This window comes from Pempheris klunzingeri, chromosome 1, assembly GCF_042242105.1.
Source record: "Pempheris klunzingeri isolate RE-2024b chromosome 1, fPemKlu1.hap1, whole genome shotgun sequence".
In the NCBI taxonomy this organism is placed as follows: Eukaryota; Metazoa; Chordata; class Actinopteri; order Acropomatiformes; family Pempheridae; genus Pempheris; species Pempheris klunzingeri.
This window is the reverse complement of record NC_092012.1, coordinates 29,132,281-29,159,088: the sequence shown is the minus strand read 5'-3', so window position 1 is coordinate 29,159,088 and position 26,808 is coordinate 29,132,281. Positions and strand designations below refer to the sequence as shown.

Genomic DNA, 26,808 nt, shown 5'->3' with positions numbered 1-26,808 from the left:
TGGTGGGACTCACTTGTTTTCAGTTTTTTGAAGGCAGCATGTGATATTATCATATTTATACAATTTTCTGTTCTGTTCCGAATGCCACATTTCCATTCAGTCTCTCTTCATCTTTGTCTATCCTGACTATGAAATAAAGACTGTTGCTGCTCTGATTTACAAGGTGGACAAACTTCAAGAAGGTAGGACAAACCTAACTAATGGAAGCCAAGGAATTCTGTTTTAAAAAAAAAACTAGCACTGTTTTTTCCATCCATATTTTATGTTCTCTTCTGTCCAATTCAGTCTCTTTGAAATTCTGTCTATATTCAACTAAATAACTAAACCTGACTGGTATATAACTAAACCAATATGATGTTCATAGCTGAAGTTTTTTAAATGACTAATGTGCTACATTTATCTACCAGACCAGAGTTTCTGGGAGGTGGGGGGGCTGGCTGGCAGGCGGATAAGCGCAGAGCTTTAACACCAGAGACTGGGCTTCACATTCCCAGTCCTGCCTGTGGTTCGGTTCAGGCTACAGGAGCATGGTGGTTAAGGTTTAGGAAAAGACTGTGGTTCTGCTTACACCTTAACAAAAACACTACGCCGAGTGATTTAAGTCACTGCAGACATTTTCTGTATTAAACAAGACCACAAAGACCACAAATGCAGCAGAACCAGACACTTTAATCAGCATTTCATTATTGTGTTAATAGAAGACATAATGCGGCCAGCATTACATACATAGCTTACAAACATGGCTGCTGTTGTACATTAGTTGTATATAAATGCAATTAAAAGAATGTCACCATACTAACAATCCCGCTCTCTTCCTGCTGTGATGATCTCTGCTTATTAGCTTTTCAGACTTTAAGATCCTGGAGAACTTTCAAACAAATGATACTTACTGTCCTTCATCTGCAATATAACACACTTCACTGTCTGTGGTCACAGTTCCAGCCTCAGCTCTCCTCTCTCCCAGCTAATACTCTTGTTTACTGGCGGCAGAGAGGCTCATGTAATTGGGTAGGCCTTCCCCTGGTCCACTTTTTGGTACAGTATCAAAATATAAGCTTCTGCCTGAGTTGTGCTGCTTTTTCTATCCTGTATATTTTGCAACAAGTGGAGGAGCGGTGCGTTCTCATCAGGGCCTGAAAAGGGCCTTTGTTTGGCTCTGAACACCTGGACAGAGTTATCTCAGTGGTTCAGACTCTCCCTCCCTCCCGCTCTCTCTCTCCTTCTCTCCCTCCTTTCTCTATCTGTCCATCTTTTTCAATCTGAATTGTTCTCTCCTTCTCCCCTCCCCTCTCTCTCTCTCTCTCTCTCTCTCTGTTACGCTCTGTCTGTGTGTGTCCAACTGCAGCAGTGTGTGCACAGGCATGGGAAAGTGCTTTAAGTTGAAAGAGAAAGGAGCACAAGGTAGGAGTGATATTTACGGTCAAGGCCACTCTGGTGGTCACATCTGAGGTCACATCCATTCCAGACAAGGTCCAGGAGATTCTCAGATACGTCAAGACTGAGAGCAGAGCAGTCAGGAGTCCTGTTCAAGGACTGTTTTTATATTAATCATGAAGGCTGTTTTCCCCCAGTAGCTTTTTTAATTGGCACCCTCGACTTAATGAATTTGTTTCCTTGAAATTAATCATTTGAGCCCTGAATTATTGGAATAGCTTAATTAATTCCCTCAAATTAATAAAATTCTTATCTTAATTCCCATATTTCCTTTCTTTGATACTTGGAGAAATCTTTGGGTCTCAGCTTTAACTGCTACTTCACTTCTAAGTTCGTTCACGTGGACTTTGAGGCTGTACTTTATCTTCTGAAGTGTATCATGTTGTTATGAAATATGATTATTACGTGTTTCTAATATATGATTGAGCGCAAATATGACAGAGCAGCACCGCATCAAACCACAACCCCATCATATCAGCACCTCTCTGTTCAGAAGGTTTGGCTGCACTCTATGATAGGACTGCATTACAAAGTACAGTAGTTTCTATTTTTTAGGTCACTCAGTATAAATTAACATTTTTGTTCCATAAAACCATAAAATAGCTCAGTACTATTCTTCTGTAAAAACCTACATGGACAGTGTGGACTTTCTTTTCTATTTAGACACTATACTATAAACTATCTCATATATACTATTACACTGCATGCCACTATATTTTACTTGATACTTGGATATATTATTTCTGCAGAACCTGTATGTTATTTTTATTACACAGTGGTTTCTACATTGTTTTAATATTCTCTTCCATTCTTATTTTGACTCCATAAAATGTGGTCACATGATCATAATGCTAGAGCCTTTAGACTTCATATAGTCACTCATACACACCATTGAATTTCTATTAGTGGAATTCCTGTTATTTATAGTTTGCTTTGATGTGCTGTGCTCATTTGAAGTTACAATGCTCCATTTGAGATCACTTTAGTTTTCATTTATGTAATCACTGGTTTCATTACACTCATTACAGCGGTATCTGAAATGAATGATAAACGACTCTTTGTCTTTTTTCACAGGCTTTTTAACAAATAAAAACAAAGGAGAGCGATCACACACTTATTTACACCTTATTAGTGCATTCAGGTTATAGTCTGTGTCATGAAAAAAAGCAGAATGCGCAAAAGTCTGCCTTAACAAAAGTCAGATTGGATTTACACCACAGTATATAGATCACATTTCCACTCTTTATACCCCCTGCACCAAAATAAAATCCTTTTAGAAAATTCCTTGTAGATTTCAAAAAAGCTCCTCCTACAACAACGGTACAGGGGGCAAAATGTATGGTTTATTTACTATATTTGTAATTACTGGCATCATTTTCACAACATACAAACACTGATTTTGGGCTCAAGATCTCATGTAGCAAAGAAAATTAAAGCACTTGCATGGTAATAGGTGACACTGATAAAAAAGCATTATATTCACAGGACCATCAAGGCGTTGTGTGTGTTTATTATCATATATGTACATGTTTCATAAGCATTTTTGAATAAAACAATCATAAAAAGTCAACCAACAGCGTGTATTGTTATTGATTCACAACACATCAAACTTTCCTTTGTGCGAAAAATCTAACACTAAAGTATTTGAAATTAGCCAAATCTTGTGCAAATTGCTGTAAAAAGTTAGTTGCTGTTATGTAAAGTGGTCTAGATTTTCACTTTATGTACCTTACACAACTGTAAGTCCTACATTTGTACTGCTATGCATCTCAGCACAACACAGTCAAAGTTACACAATCTACACAACAGATAGATATTACATTTTATTTATCACCAAACAAAAACAGAGAGATGCATTATGAAGGTGAAGTAATTCACAGTTGCGCTGCAATGCTGCTCAACAACATAATATTGTCCATAAAAGAATGATGTGGATGTCTCGGGGAGTAAGAAGCAGATATGATGTTGCTATATCCTTAGAGCTGCGTAGTTTTTTGAGCACTCTAATTGTTAGTACAGCACTTTTGTGTAAGTCAGTTTGGCTCTTTACATTAATATGGTTACAAATGGAGGTTTATTGAGAAAACTGAAGCAAAGCAATTATAAAATACTGTATAAAAAACACAAACATTTGCTAAAATTTAATCAATTTACTTCCCCATTTCAGGGGTGTGAAACAAGGCTGGCGTGTTAATCTAACACTATTTAAAGGATGGATCCTCTCATATTTTACGTGTGTGGACAAATACCATCTGCAGAGCTAAACCAACAATGAAGGGGTCCCACTAACAAGTACTGTGTGTGTATCAAAGCCAGATAGATCTTAATCCTCTGTGCCATAGAGCTCCATTGTTGTCCAGAAACTGTTAAAAACACATCAGTGAGCCCATCATCAATGCTGCATTGGGTGACAACACACACTCTAGTTCATTCAGACTCAATCTGATATACAACATCCTACTGCCTGAAATAATAATCCGCTGCTGGAAATAGTCCCCGACGAATACACTACTTCCTTCTGTCTGAGTAGTGTTTAGTAAAAACTTGGGACTTCGTTAGAACAAATAGATATTTGTTTGCTGGCTCCGTCTAAAAAAATATTTACGGTGATTCCTCACTTCTCACATGGTTAATCCCTCAAACTGTTTGAGCAATCGACTCACCCCCTCCAAAGCAGGTTCCTGCTTATTTGCATGGGTCTGGGCCCATGCTTTGCATTTCATATTATTTCTCCTGACTTATCCTGCCGAGGCCTCTCCTTTCCTGCCCCTCCTCCTCTCTCTCTCCTCGTCTCACCCTCCTCTCGGTCAATCACGTTGAGCCTCTCTCTCTCTCATTATGAAGTGTTAGAAAGTTGCTGAAGTGAGAAATGAGCCTGCGAAAGCTCGTTGTCCTAATTAAACTTTGACATAAAGAGTGACAAGAAGCGATGAAGGGGAAACAATGGCAGACTGTGTATGAGTGCAAGTCCAGAGCGAGCAAGCAGCTTTGTCCCCAAGAACAAAAGCATTTGTTTGCATGTGTTCAACTCCATTCAACTTCACCAGGCCCAGGTGCAAAAACCAACTTTGCGAGGAACATCACAACTCATAACACCTTTGCACGGTTGATGAACAGCCTGCAGTCGGCCCAAATAGATCGACGGGAGCAGATCAAAGCTGCTGTGTTAGAATGTAAATATTGTGCAGCAGAATGAATTCAGTCTCATTACTTTCATTGCCTGGACTAAAAGACACAGCAAAGTAATTCATTTGTGAAATTTTACTTTTGACTCACCCTTTGCTATTGAAAAGGTCTCACACACACAGCTCATGAATGCTATTCACACCTCATTAGTAATAAATAGGATACATGTTGCTGGATGTTTCCAAGGTGCTGCAAGAAGAAGAATACCCTCAGATATGGACCCTTGATTATTGACAGGGGCGGAGTTGGCCTCTCCTCTTCTGCTGTGTGAGGAGGGAGGAACTCCACATTCTTATAAAAAGCCAGTGGATGGGCTGACACTGTTGACTAGACGGAGCAGACAGACTAGCTCTGGGCTGTACTGCTGACCTAGAATGGCACAGAATGGAACAGCAGAGAATGGAGTGGTCGAAGATATCCCAGCTTTGCCTTTTCCTCAACCTGTCAAAGTCCAGGATATCAGATACACCAAGGTAAGGGAGCTCTGCACAGAAACCAAATACAGCTGCTGCAAGTAGAGTTTGTAAGTGCCAAGACAGTCAGTGCATGTTACCCTCTTTGTATTTTGGTGATTGTATAAATCAGGTGTAAGGTGAGCCACAAACTTAAACCATTACAAAAACTTCCCACTTTCTGCAGATTTTTATCAACAATGAATGGCACTCATCCAGCAGAGGAAGGACATTTCCAACTTTCAACCCAGCCACAGGTGTCAAAATCTGTGATGTGGAAGAAGCAGACAAAGTAAGAAGGCATCAATTGCATTCTTATACAATGTTATTAATTATTAATAATTAAACTTTGTATATGAAAATATATTTAGACTTGGTTTAAGACTATAAATTATACCACTGAATGAAAACGTTCTTGCCAAACTTGACTTAAGTTTTTGTTAATTTAAGGTTTTTGTCACTGTCAGAAGGAATATCTATGAAACACAGCATGGCATAAGAACTTAATCAAATAGATAAGGGCTTTTTGCCAAATTCGGCCTAAATGTTATCTACAAAATAGAGTTTTATATCCGCAAAATAACCTACAGACAAAACATTTTTAAGCTGCTTTTTTATCGCAATATTTCAAAATAAAAGTATTATCATTACAACCACTCCACTTATCACGCGTGCTAATGTGATTGCGAACTAGAAAAAGTCACTGATTGCAGTAGTAGTTAATCCTTGTTGCTCAGGGACCTTATTCCGCTTCATCGTCCCCTGCAGGAGGATGTGGACAAGGCGGTGGCGGCAGCCAAGGCGGCCCGGCAGAGAGGCTCTCCGTGGCGGAGGATGGACGCGTCCAGCCGCGGGAGGCTGCTGCACAAACTGGCCGACCTGATGGAGAGAGACCGGCTACTGCTGGCGGTGAGCTCACTTCTCTGAAATGTTCCTACATGCTGTTCAACTTCACATAAGAGACACTGACTCACTTAAATAATTCGTAAAGAAGTGCTTGTTTTGTCCTTGAATATATGATGCAGGTTAACAGACCAGAAACTGCATATTAAAATCAAACTGGGAATTTAAAAGGTACAACTTACTGCTAAGTGTATCATCCTGGTGTTCAATTTAATTACCAAGAAGACAAATAGATTAAATTAAATACATCAATGACGTGTGTGTGTGTGTGTGTGTGAGGTGTGGAGTCTCAGGAATCATTCAAACCAAATATTAATTCATTCCAACATTACATTTCCAAAACTTCAAAAGATTCCTTTGAATTGGTCATTGTTGCTGTTGATCACCAGGAGACAGCAGATCACTAATAAACATGCTTAGGCCACCAGTATACTGGTTTCCAGGTGTACATAAATTATGTGGAATAAGTATTCAAATCCTCTTCTTAAATAATACTACGCTCCATTAGAAACAGAAGTCCTACATTCAATTTAAAAGTTAAAGTACAGGAGAATTAGAAAATGTACTTAAGTATGAAAGGTACAGTTACTCATCATGCAGCAGAATATTTGTGGGGCATTAACTCGTAGTCACCATTTTAAGTTTATAAAATTAAAGTATAATCATGGTTGTTATAGATTTTTAAATAATCTTCTATAGCTGTCGGATAAATGTAGACGTGTGGCGTAGAAAGTACTCTCTAAGACTTTTTCCTCTGAGAACAGAGTAGCATACAGTAAGCAAAGTACAAGAACATTTGAGCGTGGTATTTAGGTACTTTAGGCGTTACTTCCAGAGCTACTTTGCACTGCTGCTCACTATTTCTTTTTACAGAATTCTTTTTTGTTTGATTGTTTCTTTCCCGCTTGTGTCCATATAATCAAAGTGCCAGATCTGGACAAACCCTGAGCAATGAAATATCCCCTAATGACCAGTCAGTCCATGCAGTATGCAACTAACTCTTGCTATGTTTCAACTGAGTGACAATAACAGGCCTTGTTCGCATTGACTGCCTGTTTCTAGTGTTGCTGCTGGTTCAGATTTTATCCATTACAAAAAGATCTCAATTATAGGAGCAAGTACTGTCTCATAAGCAGCAAACTTATGGGATTTCCCTGCAGCTGAAAAACGTCCATGTGCTCTCATGATATTGACTTATTCATATCAGGGATTGGCCTATATTGTTGCATGACATCATGACACCGAGACCCCACCCCAGTCTCTCTTTTTCTCCTTGTAATGATTGCTGGATGTTACTCTCCCTCTCTTTCAGATATTGTTTGGAATGAAATCCCCTTTGCTGTGCCTTTTCACTCTGTTTAGCTGCCAGCTTGCATTAAGACTCCGATCTGTAAATGAACCATTACAGATGTGAGTGAAGTAATAATACCAGATTGCATGTGACTGCTAATTGCAAACATGCTCTGGAGTGGTAGTGTGCAGGGTATGGCTAATTACACTAAACTCCTAGCTATGTTTGGGGAAATAAGGACCAGATTCAGACCATTTAACTGTACACTAAAGTGGTTCAGTGGTTTTAGTGTCTGCTAGAACTAGAGAACCTTACTTCTTCTTATTTTTCTTTTACAATGAAATAAAAGTAACTCCAGTAAACATGGTATAGAGGTTAGAGAGAAGTATGGTTCACAATGCAGTGTAACTCATGTCTAATACAAATGCAATCATTATTATGCCTTACCATGATCAATTATCAACTCAGTTTTACATGCTTGGCTTAATGTCACGTATTTATCAAGATACTGTACACTGCAGCGGTCCACTGTGGCTGACATCCCACTGCACCACCCTTGGCTCCACATAGAAACTACCTCGCCAGCTGTTTCAGCCTCTGTTAGCCCCTAGATTAATTTACCTTTATTATAGTAATTATTATTATTATATCTGGAACCAACAAGTATAACATCATTATAAATTCCTGGTATATTGTATAACAGAGAAATAAAACAGTTCGTAGATGGCCAGCAGCAAATTTATGGGCAACCTGCACTGTGCAAGTAGAGGCCTGGCAGGTACGAGCGATTGTAGATGTTTATTTAAGGGTTACTCTGATTTATTACAATTTTGTTCTGATTTTTATACTTGAGTCCAAAATTTAGATCAGTTATGGCAACACTGCATTTGCCAAAGTAATCGCTGAGACCTGGAACACGTCACTATAATGAAGCCCAAGCAGTCAGACACGTTGGAAACAGTTTATCTAGATTATCTAAATCACTTCATTTGGAGGAAGAAGAAGTTCAGGATACTCTGTGGCATGGGACACACACACACACACACACACACACACATCATCTTTAGAGATCACAAGAAAAAAATCTCACTCATTAACTTCAGTGTGAGTAAATATTATTACTTCTGATAGGAATGATGGTTAAAACTACAGTTGTAATAAACTAGAATTACACTTGAAGTCAAAGTTACATAATTAAGCCTTTGTTATGGGGCCTGAGGATTTTTTTTTTTCAGTGTCACCCCTGCAGCTAAACATAGAAGAGAAAAGTCAATAAAATGCATAGAATAGTGATGCTAGTTTTTCTGATCCTGTAGACTCTGGAGACTCTGGACACAGGGAAGCCCTTCCTGCAGTCCTTCTTCATTGACCTGGACGGCAGCATCAAAACCCTCCGTTACTACGCAGGCTGGGCTGACAAGATCCAAGGCAAGAGCCTGCCCATAGGTGAGTGTGTGCCATCTTCTTCAAACTGTCGTGAACTCAACCAATAAAACCGTCATGGACGAGAAAGATATGAAAGATCCTCAATGGTAGACAACACGGCAGCTTAGCGCAAACACAAAACCCCAAAGACAACTTAGAGAAAATAAAACCTCATGCAGTCAAACATATCTATGTGTAAAACGTTGGGTGGCTCAGAGTTCCGTGTGTTGGTTTAAGTGGGGGGGCATTGTGTGGTCTGTTTAAACAGCTTTATTGTCGGAAATATAAGAATATATGTTCTGTTAGATGCATGAAGGACAACTAAAGTTCTCTAAAGTGTCTCTTGTGATGACATGAATAGGTGCTAGTTTCTAGTGCACAGCATAGTTTGTTAGAGTACATGGGTCTTATGCACCATTCCTGTGTCACTACATTAATTGTAGTCCAAGTCAATTTCTGCACAAATACACCACTTAATGAGAGCCAGCAGATTTTTTCTTTATGCTGTTACACTAATTTGACAGTATTTTGACAGCATGAATTAGCAATTTGTACTCTCAAATGAGTAATTTGTCATCCTAAATCAGGCTACTTAATTCCTGCCATGACAAATTATCTAATTTGTGTTCACAAATGACTATTAGTGACACAAGTTAATGTCACAGCAGGAACTGAAGTTAAAATTTGTTTCCAATCCGGTCATTTAGGGAATCTGAGCCGCAATGTTTTGGTATGGGTGGTCAATTAATTCATTCAATTATTTATTCAATCATACAAATTTATTATTTGTGTGCACAGTTGTGTTTATTCTCTTTATGAGCTCCATACAAAAAATGTAAAATGAATATATATGAATAAATAGACAAAGCCAGTAAGAGTGTGAGCAAAATCATAAGTGAGTTGAGTTTCCAGTGCGTGTTCAAAACATGGAGGAACTTTTTTGCACTTGCCCCCTCGGGGCCTCTGTAACCAGTGCACCATTGGGAAACAAGTTAATTACTGAAGAGCAAGTGACTTGGCTTGGCTCAGGATTGTCCTCAGCCCTGGGTGGTATCTCACCCAGCCTCTTAATACTCTCCCCTCTTGTCAGATCCTACTTTGTGTCTCCTCTGCCTCGGCAGGACAGCGGATAGACAAAACACGCTTGCCTTTTCCTCTCGATTAGATGCCAATAGAGTGGTGAGAGACGAAAGGCACGGCAGGACAAAAGAAAGAGGAAGAGGCTGAGATAGTAATCAGTGAGGTGCAACAGTCTGTGGGGATTAACAATCAGTGTTGGCTCAGTGCCTCACCAAGCCGGCAGCCACTCAGCCAGTAACCCCCACTTTTATACTGGAGCAGTCATCAAGATGAGACACGTAATTGAGTTGTAGTTTGATATGAAAACTGCACAATCAGAAGCTATGTGCACACTGTGGAATGCAAACTGGAATTTCAATTTTGCAAACATAGTTTCACTGGATGCAAATGAAGCCAAAGTAACTATTTTTCTGGATAGGTCAGAATAGAATAAATATCTCAGTAATGGCCAAAACCTTCTCCCTCATTCATTTACACACTATTTACTGACTACTGTGCACTTGAGAGATAAGAAAGCCAAACTAATGTGCATGGCATGTGTCCACCTCTTTGAGACAGAAGGAAACATGAGCAAATAAATCTAAAAGTACCTGAATTTCCCTTTTTCAATTTCACTTTTGATTTCATTCATTCCTCTTACCAGAAGTGGACTGTTCTTCTGAATCAGCTGAATCACTTGCGCCGCAGACACAATAAGAGGTTGCTCGGCTGCTTTCAATTTCTATTTTACAGAAAGAGTCATTTTCACAAGAGCTTATCAGTCACGCTGACCTTCCCAGGTCAACCCAGACTGACGAGGCTTAGCTACCCTGCTCACTCTCAAAGATCAGCCATGAAATCATCAGATATAAGAGACAAAGAGTTTATTTGACAGATACATGTCCAAAATCGTATAAACAGAGCAAATATACAGAGAATCCAAGTGACATCAAGCTAACAGTAAAGCAGTACAACAAATACCAGCATTCTCCTAAACCTATAATTAATACTTTAGGGTTTTGTTGTTATGTAAGTATTTGTTATGTAGGTGATTATTATGTAGTTCAGTTAACATGAGCTTTCAGGTTGACTAAAGTGTTCAGGACCAGCAGCTGTAACTATGCTTTTTTCTTTTATTAATGGAGCCTCTCTAACCAAAAACATAGTTTCTGTTTCTTTCTTCCACTGTGGTCATTGTAGATGACAGATTTGTCTGAAAAAAGTCAGACCATTTAGGACAGCACTGCTCAAGCATATTTATCCTAACATTTGGTCCAAGTAAAAATGTCCTTCTGACAAACCTGAAGTGAATTGCTGAATCAGTATATACAAAGAATCAAATTACAAGTTGTTCACATTCAATAAATAAATGATAAAAATGTATAATGTATAAAACAAAAAAGCATTCAAACAAACAAACTGGTGGCAGCTTCTTAAGAAGGAATCTGTGGTTTGTGGAAGTTTCATTACACTAAAATGCAGCTTACCAATGAATGCAATAATATAGGACCTAACACTGTGATGAGTTCTTTCACTATTCTTTGAAAAAGCACCCTTTTTATAGTGGGGTATAGCTACTTTACATAAGAGATCTCAATACCACTTCTTATTTAAACTTAGAAATAAGTGATTTTAGCCCCCCACCCCCCTTTTTTGATATAACTCCATCAATACCATGAGATATTCCAGCCTTCAGGCGAGCTCTGCCTCTGATTTTGTATGTAGCACCTGAAGTACATTTTGCCGTAGAATATCAGTTTGTGCTAGTTTGGAATGAAGAGTGTTAGCATAGCAGAGCAACAGCAGCCCTGAGGCTGCCCCTCTGATTCTTGTGTTACATGCTGATAGCAGCTCCCCCTAACACTTTTGTGCACAGACGTTTCCCCATTGACATCCCCGTTGAGGGAAAATAACCTTCAGTAAGCTGCAATTGAACATGGACTCACCCACTGACTCAAAGATAAAGGCGGCTGAAGATGAGTCCTGTCGTGGGGGAGTCTCCCAGTCTGTGATCAGTCACGGGGGAAACTGGAGAAGGTCAGGGTGAAGACTGGAGGGCCAGGTTTGGCCAGGTATCTGCTGAGCCTCTGACAGTTGTACAGTACAACTTCACTCATGTACAGGGAGTGTTGATATCACTATCACGAACACTAAAAGGATTAATGTAAAAACAGCTTAACAATACAACAGAAATAGTGCACTTGGATGTTAAAGAGCACAATGGAAACAAGGGAAACTAAAGCATAACATTGATTATGGAAAAGCCCAAAATGTGGCTTAATGCAGAGCAACCTCACTTGAAATCTGCCCAAATTAGCTTTGTTCATCTTTATATCACTTGATTTTGTTTAAAATAAAAGTATTTTCACTCCAGCCATTATGTGATTTTTTTTAAAAGCTGGCCAATTTAGTCCAGAACTACACATTGAAGCATTTTCTAATCAGAGAATGAAGTCACACTCCTCACACCTCTATGTGGTTTAATCTGAGTTTTCTGTTCTTTGTCTTGGTATCAAGGACAGATGTGACTCCGTTAGTTAGTCTGTGTGTTAATCCAGTAGCACAGTACACACCCACTGAGCCAAAGAACAAGTGAGAGCTGCTTCTCAGAGACAGACTCTTATTCTGTGAACTAGCAAAGTAGTTAGTTGGATTCGAGGGATCACCATCAAGCGAGATTCTATCTCGCAAGGCTCCGAGTTATGTTCCTGTGGCCGAACCACAGTGGTTCGCACCAATCAGTCACCAATTACATGTGACAACAGCGAGAAGCAACTTTTTTGAATTCGAAAACAGCAGTGGCGGCTCCCAAAGAGGTTAGCGCAGATGCTGGTAAAGAATCAGTTACATCTGAACTAGAGAGTATTTCTTCATTGAAAGAAGAGCAATGAACTGTCTTCTGTAAGAGTTTCAACTCCACAATGGTTCATTGATCTGTTTGGTTGAAGTTAGCCAATTGGTTGTTAAATGATATAAAACATATAAACATAAAATGCAGACATCAAGCTAAAAACATAAAAAGAATCAAGTTTGAATAGATCACTAAAATTAAGCAAAAGCAGGTTGAAACGCAAATCTTAAGTCTGAAGGGAGGGAGATCCAAAGTTTAGGAGCACATTCCTTTTGTCTTCAGCCTGGAGCGAGGAACAACCAACCAACCCTGAACAGAGGACCTCAGATTCCCACTGGCTGCCGTAGCTCTTTACTGTACGCACTGTGTGGGACCATGTGAGGCTCCAAACGTGATCACAAGAATCTTTCGCTGGATTCTGAATTTAATGGGTAAAGAAAGTGTAAAGAAATTAAAAGTGGTGTGGTATGAGACTTTTTGGAGGATTTTGTCAGAAGCTTGGCACCACTTGTAAACAGCTCAGGGATGTCTCACTAAGGCAGGGCAGGAGAGAACTGTACTAGTCAAGATGGAAGAAAATAAACGTGTGAATAATTCTCTTCATTGCAGCAAAGGACGTTGCTTAACTCATAGCCATGTTACTCAGCTAGTGACTGCATATCAAATAATTCACATGCTGGTCAAGACTCAAAGCCTGGCCCATAAAAATGCCAGATTACAGAGGGTAGGTTTCACAGAAAAGGGTAGAGAGCTTTAACCTTTGATTGAAAAAAATGACTCCAGGCCCATTTACTAACCTTTTCTGTAGCTTTCCCCCACATCTCTGTCTTCTCTCTGTATGGAACTTCAGTTAGGAATCAGCAGATGATTGTATTTGACAGTTTTAACTTGAAACCATAACTGAACAACTTTCTTGTGCAAACATCCACTTGAGCTCAGTTAACCTTGAACTTTTAACGGTACCTTTATGCAATAATAAAAAATAATATGTGGTGAAAATAAAAGAAAATAAGTACTGGCAGTGCCGGACTAAAAATCTCCACCTCGAGTACAGTGGATCAAGCTGATTGTGCTGTTTCTGTTTTTGTACAGATGAAAGCTTCATGTGTTTAACCAAACACGAACCTGTTGGCGTGTGTGGAGCCATCATTCCAGTAAGTCCAGAGGGGATCTGGTTTGAATTTATGAGCAATAATATATAATAGGAATTCTTATTACCGTTAGTATTACTTTGGCTTGGTGTGAAGGACTTCTGTGAAAATTTAACACACACATACACACTGGGGTGCATTAATAAAGTAAAACAACACATAACATTGTTGTTTAAATATTGTCACAGTGTGTGTGTGTGTGTGTGTGTTATTCATTTATTATTTAGTTATTATTTAGTTGACGAGATCCAGGTACATTCAGGTAATCTGACCATTCTGCTGTAGCACAATCTGTTCTCAATGATTATTTGAAAAATCTGAACATTACACAATATCTGATTTATAACTTTTATAACTTGAGTCCAACACACTGTCACGCCAACTACTGACAGGCCCATGTACACTCTGCTTAAGGTTCTGCTGTAGTCTGGCTTACTGTTTGTCTACATATGAATCATAACCATGAATGTGTTTTAAGAATGGTATCAGAGAGATAAAGGTATGCTCTGACATTTTGGGGGGAAAAAAACAATATGCTTGTCTGCTGTCATCTCCAGTGTCAGAGAATGTGGATATCAGTTTAATCTTCATGAATCAGTGCAGAGATAGGTCCAAGCCCCCGGGAGCACAGCTGGGCTGTGTGGCAGCTTTGGCACAGTTTTGGTCACATGACTCCCTGGGATCCAGGAAAACTTTCTGTCACACACATCTATTCCAAAAGATGCAGCCGTAAAAGCATAAAGACATATTCCTGATCTTGACGCATATGTCTTTCAATTATCAAAATTTGAATTTGAAACTTTTTCGGCCTAAGCACTGGGTGAGCAGCCTTCATGGGGACGACTGGGCCGCCATGTTTGTATACATTATCTATTGCTTAATGCATCCACGGCTTGGTCCTAGAGGCTAAGGTTCTAAGTAAGGGACAAATTTATGATGAAACATGAAACAATTGCTCCATAAATTTCAGATTTGATCTTTTCATTTAGTTTTTTATGGTTTTAACAGCAACACAGGTTTGTGCCCAATTCAAACCTGAAAAAGTGCGTTTTGGTGCAGCTGGAAGGTTGTTCTTTATGTTAGTACAACACCACAACATCTTGTGGGAATGGATATGTCAAGAAAGTGCATCACTGTGGCACTGTGGTTTCTTATGTCTGTGTTCATTTACTAACAATAAACAAGGAATTTTATTATGATTATTATTCAATGACAACAATGAGAGATGTCCCTGATTTCCAGTCTTTGAGCTGTGCCAGGCTAAACAAATTCCAGATCTATCTTTATAATGGACCATGGATTTCTAATAATTAAATACAGGACTTCAAGATGTTTCCCTACATTCCAGTTGTTCGCCAATTGTTTATGCCAAAAAAAATTAGCGTCTTGTCCTGGTTTGTTCCTGCATTGCGCACTGAATTTGCTCATTAGAGAGTAGAGTCTCTCTCCTCGGCCCTGCCCCTTTATCCCTGTTGGAGTGACATCACACTCATAGAAATATACTTTCTTGACTGACCTTGTTTGCAATTTGAGGTGTCCTTTTTAACAATTTAACAAAGATGCTTTTTGAGTTGCTGAGGGATTTCTGTGTTGCAGTACCACAATTGGCCACAGGGACAAATTGGCAGCAGGGCTTCATTCATAAACTAGACACACAGAGATAAAATTGATAACAATCTTCTCGTCTTACTATCCCAAAATGTCACAGCGTTCTTTTATCAAGCCTTAAACTTTAGCGGGTTACAGTCTGTAAATGTTAACATGTCTGGAGCTACGCTCAAGCTTAATTGGAACGACTGAAGACTGAATAAATGTGTATCGCTGGTAGGGCAACTGCACTCAATTTAAAAGCACTGTCTTGATGTGCGGATGAAACGAAACCCTGGTAAATGTACCAGAAACCTTATCTTAATCTTTGCTCTCCCTAAACAAGACGTCCTCTCTGCTAATCCCTTCAGGGCTATTCTTACAGGAACACACAGCTCCAATCCTGTGCTGCTTGGATTTACTTTCACACTTTGGAATATATGTATTTTTTTTCTTTTGATAATAACTTCATCAGATTTAGGGTGGGGCAATGTTTGGTGTTTCACCGTATTGTATTGCACATGAATATAATTTCTACATCATGACAGAATACAGCCTTTCACTTTATCTTTGAGAATAAGCCTATAACCTCTAATGTTGCTTTGGCAACAAAGGAACAAAACGGCTGTTGTTTGACATGGGAGATTATATCATAAAAGTGAAATTTATACTGAAGGACGTTGTGTAATTATTGAAAGTACTGCTGGCGCTCACACAGCATGAGTCATTGTCAGAGGAAAACAGGAAACCTTTCTCCCGACTTGTGATCCCAAGATCCCTTAATGGTGCTGAATGTTTCCAAAGTGTTGTAAAAGTTAACAATGCCTAAACAATAAACATGCAGCACTCACATGTATTGCCGTCTAATTTGGGTTTGAGTGCCCAATTATGTGTCCATTGGTTTCCAATGTGGAAACGAGCAACTGGAAAATATATGTCATCTTTTTCTGAATTTGTTTACTTTGAATCATCTCCAGTCTTGACGATTTAGAGGTTGTTTTATTAATTTATCTTTTATTTTCTCTCCAGACCGACATCCAAGCGATAAAGTGAATTTCGCTCTGAGTTAACTGGGGAAAGTACTGATGGCACATGTGGTGCTTGGATTAGTAGCCTCAGTTTGTACCTGTCACGTGGTTATTATTTCCATCGGAGACTGTGGCAGTGATAATTACAATTGACTCACAGAAACAGACTACTGTTTATATGACTGAAAATATACTGGACACAGTACAGATTGGACCCGTTATCCCTTCAGTGCGTTCCTTGTCTGCTGCAGCCCACCCCCCCAGTTTGACATGCCCAGAAAACTTCTAGAGGAACTCATCCAGGAAGGCATCTTATCCAACACGCACCTTGACAGAAAGCCGCAAACCTCTGAGCCCGATCTTGTTCAAGGTTTCTTCCTGTTAAAGGGGAGTTTTTCCTTCTGTCTGATGCTGCTCATGTGGGGATTCTTGAATCGTAGAGTCTCTCTTAAAGAGTTTGGTTGAGACCTGCTCCTCATGGGAACCGTCTTGAGATTACATTTGTGATGAATTGGCGCTATATTAATAAAACTTGATGGATTGATGGATTGATTGAGTCATCTCAAGCGGTTTCTCTGAATGTGAGAGAGCAGGGGCTCAACTCAATCCTTCAATTAGTCTTTAGGGTTGGGTTAACTACAAGGTAGTTCATATAATATGTATTATATTGTTCAACCACATCTGAAGTCAAACGATGGCTGGGAAAACCAGAATATGCAATATTAATGCAGAACGCTGACATGATAAGCCTGAAGGTGCTTCCTGTTTCAGAACCTGATCTGGAGTTCCTGTCTTGAAGAGTAGCCCTGCGTTCAAATGTAGTTTTAAAAGCTCACCTGGTGCATTTTGTTGAATTATTTGTGATAAATTCAGTTTGACTAAATTCAGTTTACCCCTCTCTAAAAGTAGGATTGTGCCATTTGTTTATGACAGTGTGCTTTAACTGACTTGTGCAGTTACGTATCGAAAGCAATCAGCTAACATGTGTTCTTCTGTCTAGTGGAACTTTCCTCTGCTGATGTTCATATGGAAGATAGCACCGGCCCTAAGCTGTGGAAACACTGTGGTCATCAAGCCAGCAGAACAGACCCCCCTCACGGCCCTCCACGTTGGATCGCTCATCAAAGAGGTCTGATGTTAGGCTCAACATGCACAGTGGAACAGATCTAAGCCATGGGCTGAGAGGGGTTTTGACTTTAAACCTCTCATTCCTCTTATTGATGAATTCTGGGCCTGTTTTCTAAGCATCACAAAGCAATCCCGACGGTTCTTGTCCTTCATTAGACATAATCACAGTTTAAGAAATGTTTAAATTGGAATTTCACTGTCACTGTGATCTGCTAACAACTTCAGGAGAACAGACTTCATCTGCTAACACACTGACAAGTAAATCAACAGCATTCTTTCCATATGAGACAATGATCTTGCACAACAAATGTACAGTGTTTTACTTCATACTTTACAGGATTTTTTTGTCACTTCTTTCAAAACCTCACACAATGAAACAGAATGCAGCCCTCAATCTATGATGATTCTTTTACTTCTGAGGAGAAAAAAATGTTAAGAGATACGAAATCACATTTACCCCAAGATGTCAGAACCCCAGTCCAATACTGGTAATGCTAGTAGGTCACATCAAAAAGACCCCCCTTAAGTCACTGATGATTCCCTGCACTAACATGTTCTCTGGGTTCTGATTTCAGTCGGAGTTCCCTCCAGGAGTTGTGAACATTGTTCCAGGGTTTGGTCCCACAGCAGGAGCAGCCATCGCCAGCCACATGGACATCGACAAGGTGGCTTTCACTGGCTCTACAGAGGTATGTGAGCGTATAACAGCGCACTTCTCCTGCCTAATCATCATTTAGACAAATAAATGAAACACAAATATCCTCAAATACATAGTATTTGAACTAGACTTCAGCAGAAGTTGTCTGTGTTCAACCAGTCAGTGACGGGCAGCCCTGCCAACTTGGCCTGGTAGCTCTTGAAATATCAGAAAGTATTATCCCCGTCACAGGAGCTTTTTTTCAAACCTGTTGTACAGGAACTGAATTTAGTCTTTGGTTCCTGCGGCTGAAATACTGGTAAAGTTCCTGAGTTTCTTTAAAGGTTCTTGGTACCCTGGTTCCAATAGTGGAAAGGCCCCGATAAAGGCAAACCACAATCATGTGGTATAAATACATTGCAAAAATGCAATTCTAAGTAGATCATTCCAATATTTTTAAACTTGGCTCCTATTTTCATCCATCTTGGGTTTCAAATAGATAAGTACAAAAATGTTTCTAATTGGTACTAGAGATGTGACGTTCGCGAACGAGTCGAGTCTTTTGAACGGCTCTTTTAAGTGAACGATGAGAACTGATTTGCAGTTGCGAGCCGTTCGCTTGCGAGTCGTTCTTATATGCAAATTGCCCACGTTGCCTTCATGTGTCACCTGTGTGCCCCACAAGTCTGAGTTGTCCACGCTGCCTTCATGTGAACGACTAATGACATCTCCGAGTTTGAGTCGTCCACAGCGCACTCCATTCACGTAAACGCAGCTAAAGATGCGCAGCATTAGGGGAGGAGCCCTACTGGACTAAAGACATTTACATTTACCGCTGGATCAGGGAGCAGGAGATATTAACAACTGAAGAAAAGTCATTTGTTATTGTTTCCATTGTTCTGATGTGGATTCGAGTCAAGGAGCTGAGTTCCTGTTTGTAAAGTATTTCAGGTGTACACACACCAGGTAGTTTAGTACAATTATGCATTCACATTTGTATCATGTCCTAATTTTTATTCTAGTTTTATTTATATTTTTTAATATATATATATATATATATATATATATATTCTTATTTATTATTTTCATATTTTTTCTGTATTGTTAAAATGTGTGGAAAATTTCACACTAAAGTTATTTTGCATGGAAGTTATCTTTAGCCTGCGTAGTTTTTATTGTGCCACAGTTTTTTAGGTGAAGGGAAAATTCAAAATAGTGATTTCACTGTCAAAGCATGTTGGTATGGCACCATCTTATGGAATGATTACACTGAAAACACAAGCCAAATTAAATTATAATCAATATTTCAGAATAAATATGTATAAATTTGAATTATTCTGAACCAAATCTTATTTTACAACTGCTACCAGTGATTGTTTCCTTGATGAAAACAACTTACCCCTGGTTGACTTCTAATAAATAAATAAATAAATATAACAACGAGTCAGTCGTTTGAACGGCTCTTTTGAACGGCTCTTTGAAAGGAACGGCTTCTCAAGATCCGGCTCCCTTCAAAGAGCCATAAATCCCATCTCTAATTGGTACAGTAGATTGACTCCATCGGCAGGTGGGATGGAGAGCAAATGAGCTACAATGGCGGCAATGTAATCCCTCAGGGCGACAAGTTCATCTATTCAAAGTGCTTGTTTTTTCCACTGATAGGCTCAGATTGCGGTTCGAAGTGTCTGACAGCATAATGTAACAACATATTGCATTAATCTCCACAGAGACCGACCTGTAAGATCATCTAAGCGTTACATCGCTCGGTTCAAAGCCACCAGACAAAATGACCAAAAATATTTGACAGTTATAAGTAAAGTTCGGTAGGCTTGAGTAGAACAGTCCAAAAGCTATTTCTTTTTAAACAAAAAGGATCCTACAGGTCTATCTCTGTAGGGTTCCCTTCCTTAATGTTGTCAGATACTTCAATCTACTGAGTGAACAATACCATTGGTAATCATTTTGAACCTAAAATATGTAAAAGAAAAATGACTTCTTAAGCAGAAAAACCAGAAGACATTATTATCACCTGGCCCCAACACTCACATCTGAGGACTCTCTTTTGTTCTATGACTAGGTATATGTAAATGAGTTGTTTTCCCAGTATTACCCATGATGCAATAAGATATGACCCCTAATTGCTGTGGGCCGTCTTGAGTGCAGGTGGGCCAGCTGATCAAAGAAGCGGCAGCCAAAAGTAATCTGAAGAGAGTGACTCTGGAGCTGGGAGGGAAGAATCCCTGCATTGTGTTCGCTGACTGTGACTGTAAGTAAACGTGGCTCTGCGTCATTTTTAGTAATTAAATGCGACATCAAAATATTGTATTTTGATCATTTAAGCATCTACAGGAGTCACAGTATGACCAGTTGTATGGCTCCACTCATACCTGGTGTTGGTGTGAATTCCTTAGAGTTTCACTTCATCACTTTACTACTCAGAAATACTGAATATGGACCCTGTCAAGTCTCTTCTTTCACCTGTGCAACTCATTTTTTGTGCCTTTGCTGCCGTCTTACAACTATAAGGTGAAGATCCCACAGACTGTCACACTATCAGAAAAAAATGCTGTAGCTCAGTGGAGAACTGCCGGGGGGCTGCAGGGAATCATCCCTAGCTTCAGTTGCTGTGCTGCTGACAGTGCTGTTATTATAGAGCAGCAGAAGAGGAAACAGCCTCAGTACATCCATGTGTTTGTTGGACTGATAAACACTCCAGCGTCATATTCCTTGATCAGCACGAAGCAAAACTAGCAAACAGCTATGAACTTTACATTTCTGGGTCCAGTTTGGTGTGTTTACTGTTTGTCTTTGTTGGACATTTAAGCTAATTGCAGTATGAAATACACTCATATGGAACTAATTTACAGCAGCAAAAATGTTTTGGGATAAACGTAATGCTGCCAGGATTAAGTGTCTGATACTGACTGTGCAGTTGACTTTCTATCTGCACATGACAATTAAAATATTGTTAAGGTCAGGGATGTAGGCACTGAGGTCCTGTCTACTATAACTAACTATAGGCAGTGACTGCAGGACGGAAAATATGTAAATCACAACGCTTCATCAACTCACCATTAATTTTCTCCTGATTAGCATTTCTTAGCAGTACTTGACCAAATGTCTGAGCAATACTCCGCGTGACACAACTACATCAGTTAAACTGCAATGCCCTCTCCCATCACGGAAACAATGTAATCAACCTGATCAAACCCAAACACAGTTCATTATCTATGTTAACACCCAGTTATTCAGTAAATGTTAAATAGATTCTTTTTTGTACCTGTGTGTGTGTGTGTGTGTGTGTGTGTGTGTCTACAGTGCAGCTGGCTGTGGAGGAAACCCAGAAAGGAGCTTTCTATAACCAGGGTCAGTGCTGCACGGCTGCATCCCGTGTCTTTGTGGAGGAAAGTATTTATGAAGAGTTTGTACGTCGCAGCATAGAAAACGCCAAGAAGATTGTTATAGGTGACCCGCTGGACCCCAAGACATCACACGGGCCACAGGTAGGGACACCCTGGACATTTAGGGGCTGCGACACACGTTGTGAACACAACATTTACATACCATCACCTTTTAAGTTGATATAGTGAACTTGGTAGCGAACAGTAGCTTATTTACATATCCAGCAGAGATGGAACAACATTACCACTGACCTGGAGTCATTTTTCTGGTCCAATGTCTGTTTTAGCTCAGTTTTTGGTTCTCCTTAGTTCCTTACCTGTTAATTAACAGCTCACTAATCCAGATCAGATAGGCCATAGAAGAAATCTGCCCTTTAAAGGACTATGGGGCTGATCTGCTCCAAAGGAGTTTAGTTCACATAGACAGTAGAGCAGAAACTTTTTTATAATGATATCTGTGTTTTTAGTAAATCTCGATCAGTCATCAAATACAGTATTTGTTGTTTGAATGGTTGTTGGAAAACTGTCCATGTGTCTTGGTGAACTTGTAATTTCTTTATTTTTGGATACATTTAAATCTGTCCACAACATTCCCTGTGATTGATCTGACGTACTGAGACGAAACATGATAAAACTTTATTCAGCAGAATTTACAACATGTTGATTTTTATATTTACTTCGACAGTCATCTGTATACAAGATGAAAAATAAAGGAGAAAGGACATTGAGCACAAACTGATTCAGACAATGGACCATTTACAATTACTGTCTAAGCTGATTATTTATCTGATGAGCTGATGATCTAAGTGGAAATGTGATTTTTAAGCTTTTAAGTATGTGAGGTTACATCATGTTAAATGCTGAGGAGATACTTTAATATAGAGGTGTCTATATATAGAAGTGCTACAGACCTCCATTTAATGTCATCAATGACATGTCATGTCTGTGTGTAAGTCTGGAGTCAGGACATTGCTGGCCAAGCTTATTGAGTGCTGTTATTAAACTGAGTCATTTCCCTTGTATGCTTGTCTGCCTGATGGTGGCTCCAGATTGACCAACAGCAGTTTGATAAGATCATCGATCTGATAGAGAGCGGGAAGAAGGAGGGAGCCCGGCTGGAGTATGGAGGAGCGCCAGTGGGCGAGAAGAGTCTCTACATTCAGCCCACCATCTTCTCCGGGGTCAAAGACCACATGCGCATCGCCAAGGAAGAGGTTACAGCTTTCTTTAGTTGACTACAAATGAAGTGGGGTCAGTGGGTAGTGAGGCGGTGCTACCGGGTCAAAGTAAAGCCTGACCCCCAGTGGTGCAGTGTGTTAATTACACCACAGACAGGCCACTGGTGAGGAGCTGAGCACACAGGGAATGTCTAAGACAATGGAAAACAGGACAGAATATTCTTTCTAGGTAGAATCTAATTATTTAGCAAATAAATCAATCAAAACTGCTAACAGAAGCCCTAAAACTATACTCATTTTAATTTATCATCACATAGTTTTGACTCAACATGAGCACTTTTTTCATTTTTATCTGTTTGTTTTTTTCCTGCCAGAAATGAGCTTCCATAGTCAGGAATACCTTTAACTGACTGAGAAAAGTGATTTTCACCAGGGTACTGGTGGGTACACTGGGTGGGCACAGAGTTCTTCCTGTGATAAGGGAACAGAACTATGGACTATGGGATATTCCTATTTGGTGATACTGGCACCTAGTGCTTCTTATTGGAACTGCATGTTGATATGTCACAAGGCCAATTATAGCACCCTTTTAATTTAAAATGACCCACTGGCCATATAGGGACGTGGCTGCATAAGGCCCAAGGGCTGCATACTCCTAGTAAGGACAGTCCTGCTAACATACCTGTAGGCAGGTTAGTGGCCATGTTTTGACAAAAAAGTTTTGGCTATTGTGTCATTAACATTATTCCTTGCTGTATGTCAGTCTCATACAGATATCTTGTATCGTCTTGTTCAGGCACTTCATTGAGGCTTACACCAATTTAAATATTCAAATCCAGTTCAATTGTTTTACTTTTCAGATCTCATTTCATCATTTTTATATCTGCAACATCTTGTACACAAATTTCTCCAATATTCAGAATGACACACTCAACCACACGTCAGGGATGTCCCACTCAAGTGGTCCTGATCCCAATCTGATACTTGTGTTCACATGTTGGTTAAATACAGTGTGTATGTAGCACATTGAAATAGCACTTGTAGACGAACATCCTGAGTCAACACTATTACAAACAGGGAGGATGGCACCCCTGAAAATGATGGGATATGATCAGCTAGAGAGGTATTAGAACTAGTGTTACAGCTTCTTCCATCACTAATAGTCTCCAATAGGCTTCAACAAAACAAACTAAGTGATTGTACTTGTACTTCCTTCTGTCTCTAGTTATTTGCTATTTTATTAGCATTTAAAGATAGTTTCACAAGTTATTTAAGATTCAAATATATTATAGCACCAAATGACACGATATGTAGTGCAGATTCAATAGAAAGATCATAAAGCAATGACACATGCTACCTAAAGAAAGGAAGAACTTTACTCAAAGAGGCGCCTTGTTCACCTCTATTAAACATATTGCTTGAACGAAAAAAACTATTTCCAAATACAACATTAAGACATTCTTTGTTCTTGCTTAAAAGCATTAATGCATTAATGTACTTTGAGGATTGAGGTTCACAGTCATCTATGGTAGCTCCTAAACACTCCACATAGCCACACACAGACCATGTTATAACAGGTTAAAGAAATCTAAAGTGCAACTATTTGAATATATCATTTATCTTTAAACCCCACATAATAAGTGTGATTAACCTGTCAAATAGATATGCTTAAAAATGCTGATCTGTGGTCTGGAGGCACTCTGTCCAGCTCTTCAGCGGCTAACCAAATGAACCATCGTGGTTCATTATGAACTCCAATACTTACAATAACAGTCTCTACGTCTTCTGTATTATATTTGAAACTTTACCTACATTCAAAAAGTAAACATCAGATCCCCTGCTTTTATAAAAATAAATTATGGAAATACATTTGTGAAAAAGTACATCTGGCCCAGAGTACAGAATTGTAATTCTGTTGCATATAGGACTGTATTGAACTAGTTCAGCTGTTCTTTGCATTCTTTACACTCGTGTTTTTTATATTATTCTAATGGCCATCAGGGAGGACAGCAAGCAAAATAATTTCACAGTAAAATGTGACTTCCTTCTATGTCTATATCTTCTCCCTCTCAGATCTTCGGTCCAGTGCAGTGTATATTCAGCTTTAAGAGCCAGCAGAAGGCCGTAGAGAGAGCGAACAGCTCACAGTATGGCCTGGTGTCAGCGGTCTTCACAACGAATATGGACAGAGCTCTGGCTGTGTCTGCAGCCCTGGAGACTGGCACTGTCTGGTAGGTCCCCGTCCACAGTCCTGACACCAGAGGAAAGTATTCGGACTGGCTTCTGACTCCCTTCTTCGCTGTTCATTAAATATTACATTTTGGTTGTTTTTACTGTACAAAATTCAGGCACAAACAGATTAAGTAATAAAATGATAAAGTGTTGTGAGAGACTGCTGCAAAGTCATTAAACAACAAACACAACCTTTCTTGCTCAGCCAATCCCTGCTGTCCATATTTCAGTGCTGGTAAAGGCTTTATTAATGTGATTTTGTGGTGTGTTTACAAAGGACAACAAATGAAATCAAACCATTGCTCTCTCTCCCTTGCTCTGTCCAGGATAAACTGCTATAACGCCCTTCATGCCCAGACTCCCTTTGGAGGGTATAAGATGTCAGGCAATGGGCGAGAGCTGTAAGAACCATCACTGTTTCTTCATATTTCATACTCCTCACTTATTCCTGTTCCCTGTGATTTCCCTAACCTGCCTATGTGCTGTCTCTGTCCCCCCTCCAGGGGAGAGTACGCCCTGGCTGAGTACTCAGAGGTGAAAGCAGTGACCATCAAACTGAGTGAAGTCCTGTAAGAAGAACTGGGAAAGTCCAACGCTCTGCACTTCCCGCTCCAGCACACACCACAATTGTCTACAACCCACAACACTCCCTTCTGTGTCTTCAGTCATGATGTTGAGATTATGGTTGGGCCAATATGTCTAATATATTTGGTCTACACAGAGAACCAGAGCCCCAAAAGAGTCACTGTTTGTTCACCTTTTCTGTGATCTACTGTAGGTGAGGATAGGGCTTCACTCAACAGCCCCAGTAATGACAGCATATAATACCAGGAATCCTCTGCTTTATGGGTTTGTCTTTATCTAATTTCAATTTTTTCTCATGCCCTAATAATTTATTCACATTCTCTCCAGAAATAAGTATGTGATTTGGCACTACAGTAATTATATGAAACAGACAGTGTTCAATAGGTACATTTCCAACTAATTAATTCCAAGTAACCGGTGGCTTAACCCAAGAAGCATGCATTGCAGTACATATGAAGAATATGGTTTTAAATGGGACAGTTCTTCCAATGAAATTCCAATTTTATCTATAATTAGTACCTACAAAGTTCATACGATACAAAAGCACTGATATGATTGTTTGTCAAAAAGAATATTAGCAATAGATCCACTCATTAAATGATTTTTAGAGCTTTCAGACATGTCTCCTGGCCTTCATCACTCATCACTCCGGTGGTTGAGCGTGTAGTATGTGGGGGAAGATGGTAATGCCTGTCTGCCTGTCTGCCCCCTGCAGCACCTCCTCTCTTTTGTTGACGTATCCTGGAAAGCATTTTTCTGACTCTGTTTAGTGACTTAGACATATAATCTGTGAACAAAGAGAGGTGACATCTTCCTCTCTGCGTACGACCGCCTGTTATGCAAAATCTTTGAAAGTTTAATTAGCGAATCTTTCAGCTGGAGCGTTTTAGTGTCACAGTCTTCCAGCTCTACCCCGGTCTCTCTGGGTCCCTAAGCAGACCTCTATGAGTCTAATGTTTTTACTGCACAGGAAAGGTAATAAAAAGAGATGAGAGCACGACTCTGAGGTGCTTACCTGCATGTAGATTGTCTGTGATGTCCATAAATATTCCAGTACTTATAATAATGCTTTTTTTGCTAGTCAGGCCCTGAAAGCAGACTGATACACAAATGCACGAAACAGTGATTAATCAACAATGACGGGATCTGCATATGAATTCCATCAAATCTCCTGACATGACACAGTGTGGGAACATCAAAGCAGAAACACTGTTTATTTTTGTAATTGTCGAGTAGCTAATGTATTAAAAATACTTTTTGTTTTCTAATTCCAAGCGCTG

The 26,808-nt window shown here is 39.6% G+C and overlaps 1 protein-coding gene across 1 annotated transcript; it reads left to right on the top strand.

Moving 5' to 3' along the window:
- Positions 1-4,965: 4,965 nt before the first annotated feature.
- Positions 4,966-25,777, top strand: aldh1a3 (aldehyde dehydrogenase 1 family, member A3). The gene is made up of 13 exons (XM_070845628.1): positions 4,966-5,093; positions 5,260-5,364; positions 5,841-5,981; positions 8,583-8,712; positions 13,694-13,755; positions 17,368-17,496; positions 18,071-18,184; positions 20,296-20,398; positions 21,451-21,635; positions 22,583-22,747; positions 24,785-24,942; positions 25,270-25,344; positions 25,447-25,777. Exons 1-13 carry the CDS (start codon positions 4,995-4,997, stop codon positions 25,514-25,516), a joined length of 1,536 nt encoding a protein of 511 aa, XP_070701729.1. The 5' UTR covers positions 4,966-4,994; the 3' UTR covers positions 25,517-25,777.
- Positions 25,778-26,808: the final 1,031 nt, after the last annotated feature.